The sequence below is a fragment of the Lithobates pipiens genome, unplaced genomic scaffold (genome assembly GCF_037356315.1).
Source record: "Lithobates pipiens isolate NorthernLeopardFrog02 unplaced genomic scaffold, aLitPip1_a1.2 Scaffold_55, whole genome shotgun sequence".
In the NCBI taxonomy this organism is placed as follows: domain Eukaryota; kingdom Metazoa; phylum Chordata; class Amphibia; order Anura; family Ranidae; genus Lithobates; species Lithobates pipiens.
The window spans coordinates 2388135-2404507 of NW_027507877.1; the positions used below are offsets into that span (position 1 = coordinate 2388135).

General features: G+C 43.9%; 1 protein-coding gene across 1 annotated transcript in view; it reads left to right on the forward strand.

The window, feature by feature from the left end:
• LOC143957714 (cytosolic phospholipase A2 gamma-like) overlaps positions 1 to 16373 on the forward strand; it is a 121259-nt gene that overhangs the window by 89637 nt on the left and 15249 nt on the right. Inside the window, exons 13-18 of the mRNA XM_077467408.1 lie at positions 2255 to 2284; positions 3893 to 3937; positions 5589 to 5624; positions 10873 to 10968; positions 14195 to 14352; positions 14506 to 14677. Of these exons, the coding sequence (XP_077323534.1) occupies positions 2255 to 2284; positions 3893 to 3937; positions 5589 to 5624; positions 10873 to 10968; positions 14195 to 14352; positions 14506 to 14677 (537 nt within the window). The remainder of the gene's footprint in view (positions 1 to 2254; positions 2285 to 3892; positions 3938 to 5588; positions 5625 to 10872; positions 10969 to 14194; positions 14353 to 14505; positions 14678 to 16373) is intronic.

Here is a 16373-nt window from a genome sequence, read left to right on the forward strand (position 1 = left end):
TGCGATATCCAGGCGAAAGACGCTGTGTTTGTAAGTGTCAGATAGGTGAGAAGAACCTGTTAGTAAGCGCCCAGCCGGGCTAGGACTTTTATTTTTGTTGTACTTAGAAAGCACGGTGTTGCTGTATATTTTGTTTGCTGGACTGTTTGTACCACGAATAAACGCCAAGATCTGCTTCATAAATTCCAAGTCTGCTGTGAACTGTGTCCAAACACACCCTACCCCGGGAAGATCCCTTACACCAGAAATATCACAGCAGATTCCTTAACTGGTTTAGATGTATCCATCCAACATAATGCCATGGATCAGATTTATCTCCAATCACACCCTACAGTATATCTACTGTATGTAATCTCTCATATCTCACATGTGAGTACACCCCTCACATTTCTGTAAATCTTTTCTTCTATCTCTTCATGTGACAACACTGAAGAAATGACACTTGTCTACAATGTAAAGTAGTGAGTGTACAGCTTGTATAACTGTGAATTTCCTATTCCTCCCCCCCCCCCCCCCCCCAAACTCAACACACAGCCATTTAATGTCTAAACTGCTGGCAACAAAAGTGAGTACACCCCTAAGTGAATGTCCAAATTGGGCCCAATTAGCCATTTTCCCTCCCTGGTGTCATGTGACTCATTAGTGTTAGGTCGCAGTTGTATTAAATTTGGTGGTATGGCTCTCACTGGTCAATGGAGATTCAACATGGCAGAAAAACACCTTTTGAGGATCTAAAGAATTGTTGCTCTACATAAAGATGGCCTAGGCTTTAAGATTGCCAAGACCCTAAAGTTGAGCTGCAGCACGGTGGCCAAGACCATACAGCTGTTTAACAGGACAGGCTACTCAGAACAGGCCTCACCATGGTCAACCAAAGAAGTTGAGGTCATGTGCTCAGTCAGATCCATAGGTTGTCTTTGAAAAATAGACGTATGAGTGCTGTGAGGAATGCTGCAGAGGTTTAAGGGGTGGGGGGGGGGGGGGGGGGTCAGCCTGTCAGTGCTTAGACCATACACAACACACTGCATCAAATTGATCTGCATGGCTGTCATCCCAGAAGGAGGCCTCTTGTAAAGATGATGCACGAGAGCCTATAAACTGTTTGCTGAAGACAAGCAAACTAAGGACCTGGATTACTGGAACCAAGTCCTGTCGTCTGAGACCAAGGAACTTATTTGGTTCAGATGGTGTCAACCAGGTGAGCATTACAAAGACACAAGTATCTTGCCTAAAGTCAAGCATGGTGGTGGGAGTGTTATGGTCTGGGTCTGCATGAGTGCTGCCGGCCCTGGGGACCTACAGTTCATTGAGGGAACCATGAATGCCAACATGTACTATCATAATGGAGCAGATCATGATTCCCCCCTCCCTTTGGAGACTGAGTCACAGGGCAGAATTCCAGCCTCCATGTTTCACCCTCCCATGAGTTTAGTCAGAGGTATGATCCTCTGAACATGTTAATTGCTAGTGTGCGGCTCCTTGTCTTCTAGCACACTACCAATTAGCCCAATAAACCTATATAGAGGATTAACTTCACCTTGTCTCCTCCCTAAAACCACACTTCCCAATGTTTCACCCTTGTTTGGGTTTATTCAAAGGTCAGATCCTCTATACGTGGTGACTGGGCTGATTTCTGGGTTGTGGTTCCTCCTCTTCTACATGCTAGCAACCATTCCAGTCTCTATATATAGAGGATTGGCTTCAGCTTGTCTCCTCCTAAAGCCACACCTCCCAACATGTTTCTCCCTTCCACAGCTTTAGTCAGAAGTCTGATCCTCTATACATGGTGACTGGGCTCATGGCTGGTGTGTGGCTCCTTATCTTCCAGTCAGTTACAATGATCTGGGGAAGCTCTGCTGGATGTGAACTCCCCAACCGTATTGGAGTCACTTGGCTGCTGTAAGCCGGTGCTCTTTACTATTTTTCGGGTCACGATGCTTCTCCATCACCGCTGATTACTCTTCTGTGAAGTGTGGAGCACATCAGACTGGGGCACTGCTAAAGCTGGCTATACACTAGTAGATTTGTGACCCAATGTTCTTATGCATGTTTGCTTGAACATTCATACTAATAATTCTTTGTACATTCGATGACTGGAGAAATGGCTTTTTGGAAGCAATTCAACAACGATGGAACATTTCCTCCCTCGGGATCTCCTCCTCTGATCTCCTCCATTCACCTACATATAGAAGTTGTGTTTGTAGATCTGGATGTTACTAATGCCGTTCTCTGACCTCTCTTCTCTTCCTAACAGTAAAAGATGGATGTGTGAGAATCTTCAAAAGTAAGTGGCTGTGTGTTTGGCAAAAACAAACAAAATAAATACAATCTCCATTATAATCAAAGGGGGGGGGAAACAAAGTGGTAGATCATTTTTGATCTGTCTGAGGAATTCCAGATATTTACAGGCAGCAAGGTACTATGGGCTTTAAATGTATCTTGAAAATTACAATTCCAAGCTTCACCCCACTTTGTCCTTAATGGTCCCACCTCCAAGCCTCATCCCTTGGTTCTGCTCCCAGTACCACCCCTTATAGAGAATACAGACTTGCCTGTCCTGGAATCCAGTGATGTCGGCACCCCAGCTGATGTTTCCATCGGGTGCTGCCGCCATTGCTGATAAGGGAACCCGACAGTGAAGCCTTGTGGAGTCACAGCTGGGTCTCTACTGTGCATGTGTGAAGTGTGCAGCGCTTCCTGAATGGCGTGGTGGGGGGAGAAGGGATGAACATCTCTAGGGGAGGCTAGTTGTCAAACGGGTAACCCCCCCCCCCCCCCCCCCAAAAAAAAGTCACCGGAGAGAGGAATAAGATGAGTGCAAGTTCTTCCTTTTTAATGGGGGGGAAAAAAAACAAAAAACAAAACAAACAAAAAAAAGCAGTAAAGCCCACCCATAGCTAGCAACCCTCTCAGCAAATATACTCCCAGCAGTGACTATGGACCCTTCCCTATACAGTAATCCTCCCCTCCCAGCAATAATTGTTCCTCCAGCACCCCTTGCCATTTCATAAATTCAGTGCTGGAGGTGCCGGAACTGTTCCCCATGTTCCTGCTAAAACTCTTGGTGAAAAACTCCCTCGGCAATACTTCTCTGCAGTTTTGTGTCCTGCAGTAATACTTTTTTTTTTTTTTTTTTTTTTTTTTCCCCCCACTAGATGCCCCTAGTCTACCAGGTAGAATGACACCCCCAGCTTCATTCAATCTGTGACACTGAGGACATCCTGTGAGTGCAGGGGGTCTTGAACCCGCCCCTTCAGGGCAGAGAAAGGCGCTGTGGTTGGTTTATGTAAAGAATTTTACAGCTAGTTTGGTCAGAAAAACTGTCAAAAACCTCCTCAGTGATGGTAATGAAGGATACGGTGATCTGTCATTTCAGTGATGTCATCCTGTAGCTATACTGCAATTTTAATAATCCATGACATTCCTAGTAAACATTATGGGGTCTAATGTATAAAAAAAATTATCCGATTGTGACCCAAATTTACACAGCTTCAATGAAATATGCCGTATTCTGTGTTTTAGAACCATTGCCTATAATCATTAGCGCCATCTAATGGCCAAAACTCAGATTCTTTCAAGATTGTGGTATTTAACATCAGATGCCACATTCTGGCCGATAGGATGGGGCTTATATAACAGAATAAGCTTCATTGGAGCAGTGTGGATCTGTGTTGTGGACTTTTTTTATACATAGACATTGTTGAGGTGTATAGAAATACTGCAGAATTTAAATACTATTTAATAAAAATTAATTTGGAAAAAAAACTGCTTTTTAATTATGCCCTTTTTAAAAGCACACCTTGATCCTATCACACCCGAGTCACACAGATATCTTATTCTCGGTATTATATGCACAATTTTCACTAATTTTGTTTCCATTCATTTTATCCAGGAAGCTGCAGAAGAGTCCAGAGTCAGGTTACTGGTATAAAGGAAGGTAAGGAGACTTCATCTTCTTCCATACACTGATCAGATAATGGATGAGATAACATTATGACCACCCACCATAACCCATCCAGGTATGGACTCCACCACATCTCTGAATCTATCTATTGACTCTGCAGACAGTTGGCAACTTCTGCGCACTGTGAGCTTCAGCATGTGCTGACCCCGCTCTATCATTTTACATGGCCTACCACTTCATTGTTAATCCCAGTTGCTTTCACTTTGTTTATAATACCACTAACTGACTAGTTAGCAGTTGGGAAATCTCATGGATAGGTTGTCACCTGTGAAATTCTATCGCGGTTCCACTCTCTTGAATTCACTGAGCCCCTGAGACAGGGGTGGACTGACAACTCATGGGGCCTCCGGGCAATAGAAGATTATGGGGCCCCCAGGTAATCAAATTATAGGGCCACACAGTAAACACAAACACACACAGTACTGGAGAGGTGGGGCAGCAATAATCTCGGATATTTAGACCAAAAGGATGTCAGTAAGGGACATTTCAGAGACGAATGTAAACAAACTTTTACATACTGTCCCTGGTTTTACTTAAGCTGGCAACCCTGATGGGGCCCTCGTGCAGTGCCGAGTGGCCCAATGATCAGTCTGCCCCTGCCCTGAGTGACCCATTCTTACACAAATGTTTGTAGAAGCCATCTGCATGCCTAGGTGCTTGGCTTTTATACACCTGTGTCCATGGAGGTGTTTGGAACACTTGACTCCAATCATTTGGAGGGGTGTTCTGATACTTTTGGCAATAGTGTGAGACATTAGAGAGCCTTTTGCCATGTACACATGACTGGAATTTTCAACAGCAAAGCTTGGACAATTCGATCCTTTGTGTGGGCTCCATCGGACCAAAAGAATCAGACTTTAGGAACCTTTTTTTTTTTTTTTTCAGGAACTGGGTTTAGTTCCGATCAAGAAATCCGCTTGTGTGTATGCTAGTCCTACAGAGAGAATCCGACGCTAGGGTAGATATTGGCTATGGACTTCCTTATTCTAGTCGGTCGTACGTCATCGTGTTCAAATTCGTTGGACTTTGGTGTGATTGTGTGTGGCCAAGTCTGTTCATTTGTCCATCGGGAAGACCGTCGGACCTAGTCCATCAAAGTCCGGTCATGTGTACGCAGCATTAGAGAAGATGCTGTAGGGGAGGTTGCAGGTCTCTCCTGTGATGTCTGGGGCTCCCCTTTGTGGGTCTATACTGGAGCTGTCGGGTGCAGAGGAGGGATATTGTCTGCAGGAGAGGGGCTATGTTCCATGCTGTCCTCCCCACCATCTTGTGCTTCCTCTCTGCCAAACCCAGGAAAGAAATCGATCAACCTCTTAGATTGTACAGGGTTGGGTTGTGGTTGGAGGTTGTGCCGTATCTCTTTTTTTTTTTTTTTTTTTTTTTTTTTTTCCAGTGGGGCTTATCAAAGCTCAGTGGTTGCTGGAGAGAGATGATCCTGGACGGGGCTCCATGTTTAGTGGCCATTTACATTCATGGCCAGACCACGCCCCATCAATCTTCATGAAACGCTTATCAAATGTCACATAATTTCAGAAATTAGAAATTATGCAGGAAAATGTCTGTTCTTCTGTACATATTATGTTTTGGGGTGATATTGATGACATCTTGTTTTACTTTATCATAGCGATCCCACAAAAAACCTGGTCTGAATTTATACGAGGTATGTAATGCCGGCCATCCAATTTATAAGATGAGGTGATAATAATGTTCTCTTGTTCTATCCAGAAATATCACAGCAGATTCCTTAACTGGTTTAGATGTATCCATCCAACATAATGCCATGGATCAGATTTATCTCCAATCACACCCTACAGTATATCTACTGTATGTAATCTCTCATATTATCTCACAAGTGAGTACACCCCTCACATTTCTGTAAATCTTTTCTTCTCTCTTTTCATGTGACAACACTGAAGAAATGACACTTGTCTACAATGTAAAGTAGTGAGTGTACAGCTTGTATAACGGTGTAAATTTCCTGTCCGCTCAAACTAACTCAACACACAGCCATTCTAAACCTCTGGCAACAAAAGTGAGTACACCCCTAAAGTGAATGTCCAAATTGTCTCAATTATCCATTTTCCCTCCCCGGTGTCATGTGACTTGTTAGTGTTGAAGGTCTCAGGTGTGTTACATTTGGTATTGCTCTTTCTCTCTCTCTCATACTGGTCACTGGAAGTCAACATGGCAAAACTCCTTTGAGGATCTAAAGAATTGTTGCTCCACATAAAGATGGCCTAGGCTATAAGATTGCCAAGACCCTGAAACTGAGCTGCAGAACAGTGGCCAAGACCATCCAGAGGTTTAACGGGACAGGTTCCACTCGGAACGGCAAAAGCCGGGGGAATGCCCAGGAAAAAACCAAAGCCTACTTACCACCAGCTCAGGCAACCGAATAAACCTGTTTAACAGTAAGCGTTAGCAGGGGTTTAATCCACATGCATTTTCAAATGCATGCGTGAGCCACATGACGGCACCCTGGTATCTGTGGTCCTAACACTATAAAATATATAATATATGGAGGCACATGCATTCTGATGGATAGATGTGGGCAGGTGGTCTGAAGGGGAGCCACCCCTTCTGAAAGGTCCAGGAGCACACCAAACATCCAGCAAATGGCACTATGTCTAAAAAGGTCACATGTAGTGTGACATACTGAAGCAGATAATCATTTCTCACCCTCCAGAGTTGTGTTGGATTACTGTCCTGTGGCTCAAACACACCTCCAAGACGACCACTGCCTTGCTAAAGAAGCTGAGGGTAAAGGTGATGGACTGGCCAAGCATGTCTCCAGACCTAAATCCTATTGAGCATCTGTGGGGCATCCTCAAATGGAAGGTGGAGGAGTGCAAGGTCTCTTCCACTCCTCCATGATGGAGTTGGTGGATGTTGGAGGACTCCAGTGGCAACCTGTGAAGCTCTGGTGACCTCCATGCCCAAGAGGGTTAAGGCAGTGCTGGAAAATTCTTCAGTGTTAACTGAAAAGAGAGAACAAAATATTTACAGAAATGTGAGGGGTGTAATCACTTTTGAGATACTATGTGTATTATCTTTGCTACTTGATCGATTTTTCTGTTAGTAAATTTTCAAGCCAAAAGCAAATTGTAAAACCCCCAACAATTAACGTCCAGGTTTTATATACTGCCAACAGTTTGTACAAGGCTTTACAATATATAGTAAATGGAGACCACACAGTTGCAATACAAGATAGGAGGGCTGTTCTTCCAAGAACTTACAACAGGGCCGGACTGGGAATAAAAACCAGCCCTGGAAACCTGTCATACCAGCCCCATAGCATTATTATACCAGCCCAACATCACCTCATTTTTCTTCATGAAAGGGATACATGCATACATACTGGTCAAGCAAGGGGGACACCAGGTACTCTAGGAATGTAGGGTGGACTCTGGTGACCAGAGACCACCTTCCATAGAATACACTAAGGTCAGGGGGTAAGCTTAATAAAACAAGGGGGAAACTTTTATCAGTGCCCCCTTATATTCTTGTATTCACCCCCCCCCCCCCCCCCCGACTGGCCTGGTGGTGCTGTCACTTCCTCAGGTGCACCGTGCAGGGCTCAGTCAGCTGCTCTGGTTTCTTCTCCAGTCCATACACGTCTGACTTCTCCCATGACCCCCATCCTGGCAGAACTCCCACTTTTGAATCCTCTGTAGGCTCCCCCCAGAGACTGCAGACATGATGCAAGAGATGAGTTCGGCCTCACCGTTGCCCGATGCTGATCTCTCATACAGCGGGAGTGCTGTGTATTATGGATCTGGGTCTGTCGGTGGCGCTGTAACAAGGTCTTCCTCCCGACAATCTTGTGTAATAGGCAGAACACTGATTCAATCTACTGTCACACGAGATGGTCTAGAGGGGTGGGACCTTGTTACAGCACCGCCAACATGCAGACCCGGCTCCGTGATGCCCAAAACTTCTGCTGTATGTGACAAACAAGGAGACGGGAGGGGAGAGCTGCGGCCCTAGGGCAGGCGGCCTACCAGGAAACTTCACGGTAGGCCAGTCCAGCCCTGGCTTACGACATAAAATGGCAACTGCAAAAACTAAATGGGAGTTTTACAATTTATGGAATGTAGGAGAATAAATTGTAGAAAAAAGTAAAAACAAATGTTTTTCAAGTCTCTTTCTAGGAAATGCTGTTTTTTTTCCCCTTAAAATTGTGAGTGCGTGTCATGTGCTGTTCCCCCACTAATTGAGGTTTTCAGCGGTTCTTGGCAGCTTTTGGAAAGCTGCTGAGTGTGGCTGAAAATGGCCGAGAGCTACCGAGCGCTGCCAAAATACACAGGACATCCGCTCTGTAGCTCGGCGGCGCCATTTTTTTAAATGGCAAGGCTGCAAAGATGGGCATTTAAATGTAAGTTTTCTTTACTTAAAATTCTCTCCTAAACTTGGCGCGTGTTAGACGCCGATTAAATGCGGTACAAAAAGTGTTACACAAATATAACCTATAGGTTGAGACACTAAGTCCATCTATTCAACACATAGAAAAAATACATAAAACCTCCATATACACAATCCCATACCTACAGTTGACCCAGAGTAGTGTTGGATAAGCTGATGAGTTTGGGCTGAACATTGGCTGTTTGCCCATTTTGTTAGTACCCCCTAAGCATTCAAGGTGCTATTCAATAAATCAGACTAAAAGGTGCCATGCAATGCTTCAGCCGGTGTGTCTAGAGGACAGGAACCACACCAGAGCAGAGATTGTTGCAGCTCTACAGGGACGGGCATAGAGGTGGTTCACATCACAGCAGCTGGAGCCAGGAATGGTGGTGTGCGATAATGGCACAAACCTCCTTAGCTGGTGTTGCGTACCTGGTATAGGAGCCCAGAATGCAGGAAGCGGCCTCTCGTAAGCCTCTAGCTCGAGAATCCCTGGAAGTGGGAACAGGAGTTCTAGAGTTCAGAGGGCACAAGTGCCGAGCTGGTGAAGGATAGGTCCGGACCTTGAGTAGTGGAGGAACCTCAGGAGGGCTGGGAATGTAGACACCCGGTAGACTGGTCAGATAACAGCAGGCACAGATGGTCAGGCTGGAAGCAGATGGCAGAAAACAGCGGGCACAGGCGGTCAGGCTGGAACAGCTGGTAACAGAAGCAAAGTCAAGGTACAAGCCGGGTCGGTAACAGGCGGGCAGCAGCGGTACACAGGAGACAGAAGTGTGGTCAGACAAGCCGGAGGTCAGGGGCTGGCAGCAAGCAGACGTCGGGACAGACCGGGTAACAAGAATCAGGAACAATCAGGTAGCAGAAGACAGGATAACCGGACACGCTGTAGACTGGACAGCACAGAGGCACAGTAACGGATTCCATAAGTAGCCCTTTGGGTGCCAAGAACGGTCGCACGGAGTGTCTGCGCGCACCCGCGTGAAACCGTGCAGCCGTTCGTGACCGCGTGCACCTGTTTGTACCATCGCGTTCGCAACATTGCGCACCCGCGTGCGTCCATTCGCGCCAACGCGCGCCCAAGGATACTGGTTAGTTCTCAATGCGGGGATTCCGTGAGCAGGCCTTCCATAAGTCACTGAATTCCGGGGACGACCATGACAGCTGGGTAAAGTTGGCACATGTCCCTAATTTGGTTTTGCAGCATTTATTAAATGGGTACCCAGGGTTGGAAGATCTGCTAAAGCAGGCCACAAGAGTTTATAGCCATTTTAGGTGATCGTACTCGGTGAGTGCTCGGTTGGCTGGAATTCCACCTGCCCATAAACTGCCTGATTTGTGACTGTGTGTGGCACGACAGGCGCAGGGCGCTTTTTTTCCCGTTATGTATTTATACATGGTGATCACATGATCACATCCCCCCCCCCCTTATGCAGTGGTGTCATTAGGGTTGTTTTTTTTTTCCTGGTGCAGAAGTGTCACCCACCCCTCCACCAACTATTGTTCCCCGTCAGTAAACACCCCCATTTAGTGCAGGCACCCCCCACACACATCCATCTACTTATAATAAACTAGTGTACAGTACAGACCTCAGAACAGCACAGCCGTGGAGACACAGCGGGGTGCCCCTTGGGCTCCTCCTCGGATGTAAATGGAGGAGGAGGTGGCTTCAGGCCACTCCATTTAACACAGTGAGGTGCAGATCAGGGCAGCGGTGGTGTTAGCAGTGCTGCAATCCATGGGTGTCACCCCTCTGGTGGGTGTGACCCGCACCCCTTGCCCCCACCTAGCAACGCTACTGCCCTTATGTATTCATGGTGACCCACCCTTAACTTCTCAAGAGAATAAATTGAATTCCTCTAATCTTTCCTCCATAGCTGAGCTTCTCCGTGCCTTTTATTGGTTTAGTTGTCCTTAACACATTCTCCATTTCTCCAATATCCCAAAACTCAACTGCATATTCCAGATGAGGTCTTATAAATTTGTACAGATAATATCTCTCAGGAGTCCATATCTTTCATACAAATGATTTTTCTTGCTTTAGAACCTGCAGCTTGGCATTGCATGCTATTAAGCTTATGATCTACCAAAACACTCAGATACTTCACCATTGACTCGCCAAACCAATATTTTTATAGTGGAAAAAACCCAGTGCCTTTCAGGGGCCAAACACCCTCTCCCATCATTGGGGCTTAGTAATTTGGGCTTGGGTAAGCCAATACAAAACCAATCCATTATTTTCTGCTTGTAACCCTTTTCAGGGGGCCGGGTTAAGCCAGTGTTAATGCAGTAAATCTCTTTTTGGCCCCTGAAATGCCTGAAAAGGGCTTATTGAATTGATATGGAGATTTATTTATGCATTATGTTTTATTTTTCGATCGTGTATAAAGATGGTGCATCCCAGTAAGGTATTTTTGGAGGGGTACATGTGGATCACTTGTGCGGTTTTTCTCTTGTCTGACAACTCACGTGTTACTTCATGAAAATGTTTCTCTTTTCTCTAGGTGTCAAAGATAATGCTAAAGTGGTGAAGAACATTGTATTGTGTCTTCCTATGTGGGAATGGGGAACAACTAACAATTTCCTCTATAAATGCAAAGGTGAGCATATGTGTGACATTGTGAGAAAAAGTCCTCTAAATCGGGAAGTGTATTCAGGACAAGATTGTAATCACTGTAAGCCTCTATCCTGACAGCCTAACCAGGAACTTCAAAGTTGATGACAATGAGTGGGGGGGAGGGAAGTGTATGCCAGATAACAAGCCCAAGAGTGTGAGCATCTACTCCTTCTGCTAGTGGGTAAGGATACCACAAGAGGAACCTTGGGACTGGTTTTGGATTCAAACTGGTCCAGTTGTGGAAGGTCCCAAGTTCAGGTGATCTGTACAAAGGCTACCTGATGAAGAAACCGCTCTGGGATCTGGACAGACATCTCCTCCCAATTTTGAGCCAAACATGGAAACTCGCTCTGGGATCTGGACAGACTGTCTCACTGTTTTTGAAATGTATTTCTCTTTTATTACTTGACATTTTCTTTGGCCAGAGCTAGGTTCTACCTCTGAGTAGGGCTCCACTGTGGGGTCCCCCTTTGCCTCTGAATGTATGACACTGCTGCTTTATTGTCCATGTATAGTCACTGGGTGACCCTGAATGTAAGGCAACAATGCAGATGGTGCCATAAATGATGCTCGGACTTCTACAGAAATGGGCACCAACTATTCTTGCCTTGTACTTTGCGATGGTCATCGAAGGCATCCCAACCTGGGCAACATGGTGGCTAAGAGGTTAGCACTTCTGCCTAGCAGCCCTAAGGTCACCAGTTTGAATCCCAAACACAACCCCACCTACCTGGAATTTGTGTTCTCCCTGTGCCTGTGTGGCTTTCCTTCCAGGTACTCCGGTTTCCTCCCACATTCCAAAGACCTGGTAATAGAATCCTATCTAAATTGGTCCTACTGTGTGAATGTGAGTTGGTGACCTTAGGTTGTAAGCTCCCGGAGGGCAGGGACTGATGTAAAAGATGACAAATGTGCAGAATCTGAAGATCCAAATTTTTTTTTTTTTTTTTTTTTTACAACAGTTCGACAACACAAAAGCAATCTGTGTCTATTGAACCTGTGGTTGAATGTGCCTAAAGCCCTGTACACACTATCAGATTGTCTGCTGAGTTTTTCCTTCAGATTTACCAAAACCATGTAGTAGAAGGGCCTGCCTGATTGCATACACATTGAAACTCCTAAGGTTTGACCTCATATTATATGGTTTTGGTAAATCTGAAGGAAAAACTCTGCAGACAATCTGATAGTGTGTACGGGGCTTAACTTAACACTTAGTCCAAGATTATTCGACATAGAAGATTTTACAAAGCAGTCGCCGTGAGTGGACATTTATGGTCCAATGCTCCGCCCATAGGCTATAGAAGAATTCTAATGTCGGTTGACTAGTAGTAATAATTACTAGTGTTATACAACATTAGAATTCTACTATAGCTTGTAGGCAGAACATTCGCCTGGCAATGTGATTGCGGCGTCATACAGTTTAGCTGCTCCGTCGAATCATCTTGGAACATTTGACACACCAGAAGCCTTCAATGACAGATTCAACTTTCATTTTGGATTTTCAGACTAATGCATTTTTTAAACAAAATAAACACATTTTGAGAGTAACTAAATGTTTTATTTTTCAGACAAGCGAAACAATTTCAGTGTGCACATGTCTATATAAAGTACCTCCAATAAACCTGTGGTGCTGGCATCAGTAACAATGGTCCAGGGTTATGGCCCTAGCAAGTGTTCCCTTTGCCATCCCCTTAATGACCATAATGGCAAACCCTACCTGAGCATGTGGGGAACTTGTTCACATGGTAGAAGGTTCATAAGTACATGTTGGAAGCTGCATAAAATGCCTATTGTGAACAAGGACATATTTCCAAATAGACAACTCTGGTGAACATAAAAAAAATGCAACTCCCAATAAAGTGCTTCTACCCAAGAAACGCCCAGCCAAGAATGTAGGAAATTAATATGCCCTCAATTAAGTTGATGCTCTGGGTACAAGACGGCTTTAAAACTGGGAACCAAAGTAAAGACAAAAATCTAATGTGGTTTCCACTCCAGAGGTGTGACATCCAGGAGCTCCACACTGGCTGCTGATCTCATTGAGCGGGGTTCTACTGGGTTCTGGATTTTCAGCCATTTTGATTGGGGAGGCCAAGATCATCTCAAGCAGGTGTAGAAATGTGTGTTCAGAAACAAGCAGACAAATTTTTTATGCAAGAGACTAAAGGGGTCTATGTAGAAAAGCTTCACTCTGTGGATGACAAACCGTCACATACACAGGATGAAAATTAGACGTGTAATTTAGTTCCAAGTTGCTCAATTTCAGAAATTTCTCATTTTTGAATTTCTGTAAAAAAAAAATTTAATTTGGGAAATTGAAAATATTTGAAAATCTAAACATTCAAAATGAATTTGAAACCCCAAAAAATCTGAAATATTAAATTATAGGTATTGGTGTTTTCATTTAAATTTATCTGTGAATATAATGAATACAAATTTTTATCTGAAGTTACAAATTATCCAAAATCACTTATGTCGCATCTAAACAAAATGGAACAAATACTAAAGGTTTTACTATTATAAGTTAGTTACAGATTCATTTAGATGCGGCATTTGTTTCAGGAAAATTCATATTCGTTACGTTCACCAGACAAATTTGAAAGTTAATTCCAATACCTATAATTTTTATTTCAGATTTTTGGGTGTTCAGATTTTCAAACTTCAAAAATGTTTTTTGCAAATCCAAAAATATATGAAATTCTAGCTATTTGGAATTTCCTTTCAAATTTTGGCTGAACATAACAAATATGAATTTATCCGATGTTAAGAATTTTCTGAAATGACAAATGCTGTATTATAATAAACCTTTATTTTTGTTTTAGATGCAACATGTTTTTGGATAATTTGTAAATTCAGATTTGTATTTGTTCACAAACAGACAAATTTGAATGGAAATTGCAATACCTATAATTTTAATGGTGGCACATAATAGAGGAAGTGTGGGGTTTTTTGTTTGTTTTGTTTTTTCTTCCTGATTGTTGTGTGAATAAGACATAACATTGGCGCACATGTTTTATTATACATGGACTCCTCTTCTTCTACATTTAAAACTTGTTTGACACTTTAATAAAACCTACAACTGACTTTCACAAGGTTTGTGTGAGGGTTAAGTATACAGTTTTACCTGTTTAATCCAGAGGCAGGGGACCTGAGAATATTTGTAAAGGTGTGGGGGGTTCTTTGTGTGTAATATATTTTTTGTTTTCCAGATAAAATCCCAGAAAGCAGTAACCTCTCTGATAAAAAGCTCCTCCATCTGGTGGATGCCGGGTTGGAAATTAATACTCCGTACCCGTTAGTGTTGCCTCCTCATCGCAAAGTAGATCTGATTTTATCTTTTGACTTCAGTCTTGGAGATCCATTTGAGGTAACCAAATTTTATGGTCATTCGATGCAACTCTCCATTCTCCGGTGTTATGTTTGAGAACTGCCATTTGGTGTTGACCTTTCGTCTTCCTTTGTTTCTTTTGTATGTACTTTGGGGGATTTAATTTTATTTTATTTATTTTTTTCTCTTTAGACTTTGAAAAGAACAGCTGACTACTGTAAGGATAACCGGATTCCCTTTCCAGTAAATACCAGAGAACTTTATGAGGACCCTCCAACTAAAAGCTGCTACGTCTTTGAAGGAGATGGATATGAGACGCCCGATGTGATGCACTTTCCTCTGTTCAACGCTCAGACTTGTGGAGGTGAGTTTAGAGGAAAGTCCTGTAATACGTCTTGTGTATTCATGGAGTTGTCTCACACTCCTGTATTATGAGCTTGGTGGATGCTATAGGCTGCATTCCAGGTATGGATATTTCTTAGTTCCAGCTTGGACCAATGCAATTCTGTATATGCGATACCTGTAGGATCAGTTTTAGAAGCTGGAAATCACTGTAGGAGACCACTACTACCAGTGGCGGGCACTCATGCAGGGGTATCATCCCCCTAATCTATGCGCCCGGCCCCTAATCTACATGCAGGGCACCAGACGCATAGATTACTATTTGATCTTTTTTTTTTTTTTTTTTTTTTATACAAACGTTTTTATTGGTGGTAAAAGAAAAACAAGTAGATCAACAGACACAAGTACATGACAGCATCAATGGAAAGCATAATAGAAATACACATCATACAAATGTTGCTGGCACAGCAGCGGACCAAGCCCAACAAGGAACTTTAAAAAAAGTGATTAATGTACACAGCCTGGACCGTATGCACCAGACGATGCTTATCAAGTGCAAAGATGTACATAATAGAAGGTTAGTAAAACAAGGGAAAATAAAAAACACAAATAGAAAGTTAACCTTGCAATAATTATTACTATTGACTTCACAGACAGATAGCTAATACTCTACAGTACTGTTTCCAAGCTGGTGCTAGTCTCAGGTCTGGATCAAAGATATAGGAGAATAAGCCATCAAAAAGGTAGAAATATAAGAATTCAATGGGACCGCCTGGACACCGGTGTATCACCTACTGAGGGACATATGGGGAGGGACCCCCCATAGGACCGGAACACACCGGCCATTCGGACCATTTGGCAGTATGGATATGCATGGTGTCCATAATGGTGTGATGTACCCGTTCCATTAGACGGATAGCGTCCATCCTACCAAGAACCCCCGACCAGGAGGTGACTTGCGAGCGCCAATGTAGCGCTATCGTCCAGTGGACAGCACAGAACAATGTATTGATCAACCTTTGGGTGGGCCGGGAAACCCCTGTTATAGGAGCGAACAACAAACAGTGTGCAGGTGACAAGTCAACCACGGATCCAACAATCGAGGACACCGTGGTGCGTACCCGATCCCAAACCCCCTGGAGCTGGGGACAGCTCCAGAAAATATGGATCAGAGAGCCCGTTTCCGGGCAACCCCTAAAACAGTGATCAGGAACCATGGGGTAAAACCTGTGAATCCTATCCGGGGTGAGGTACCAACGAGTGTGAAGCTTCACAAGTGTCCTTCACTGCCATAGATCTGGCACACTTATGCATATTCACAAGCATCACACTCCATTCCTCAGGCGAGAACTGTGTCTAGATCAGTTTCCCAGAGGCACATCGCACTAGTTTTCTCTGGCATCTGGGATTCCAGAAGGTGTTTGTACACCGTAGAAATAATACCCCTGTCTCTGGAGTGTCTATAGCATAAAGATTCAAATTGGGTATTAGAGATGTTGTCTAAAGAACTATAATGTGTTTGAAAAAAGTGTCTAATCTGGAGATATTTGTAAAATTCGGCCCTAGGTACCTCATGTTGTGATTGGAGTTGTGAAAAGGAGGTGAAGATGCCTCGTCTACCAGAAAGGCCCCGCAGAGTGACCAAAGATCTCTGGATCCACCATCTGAAGGCAGCAGGAGACCCAAACGCCAGGGGGAATCTCCTATCGCCCAAAAAT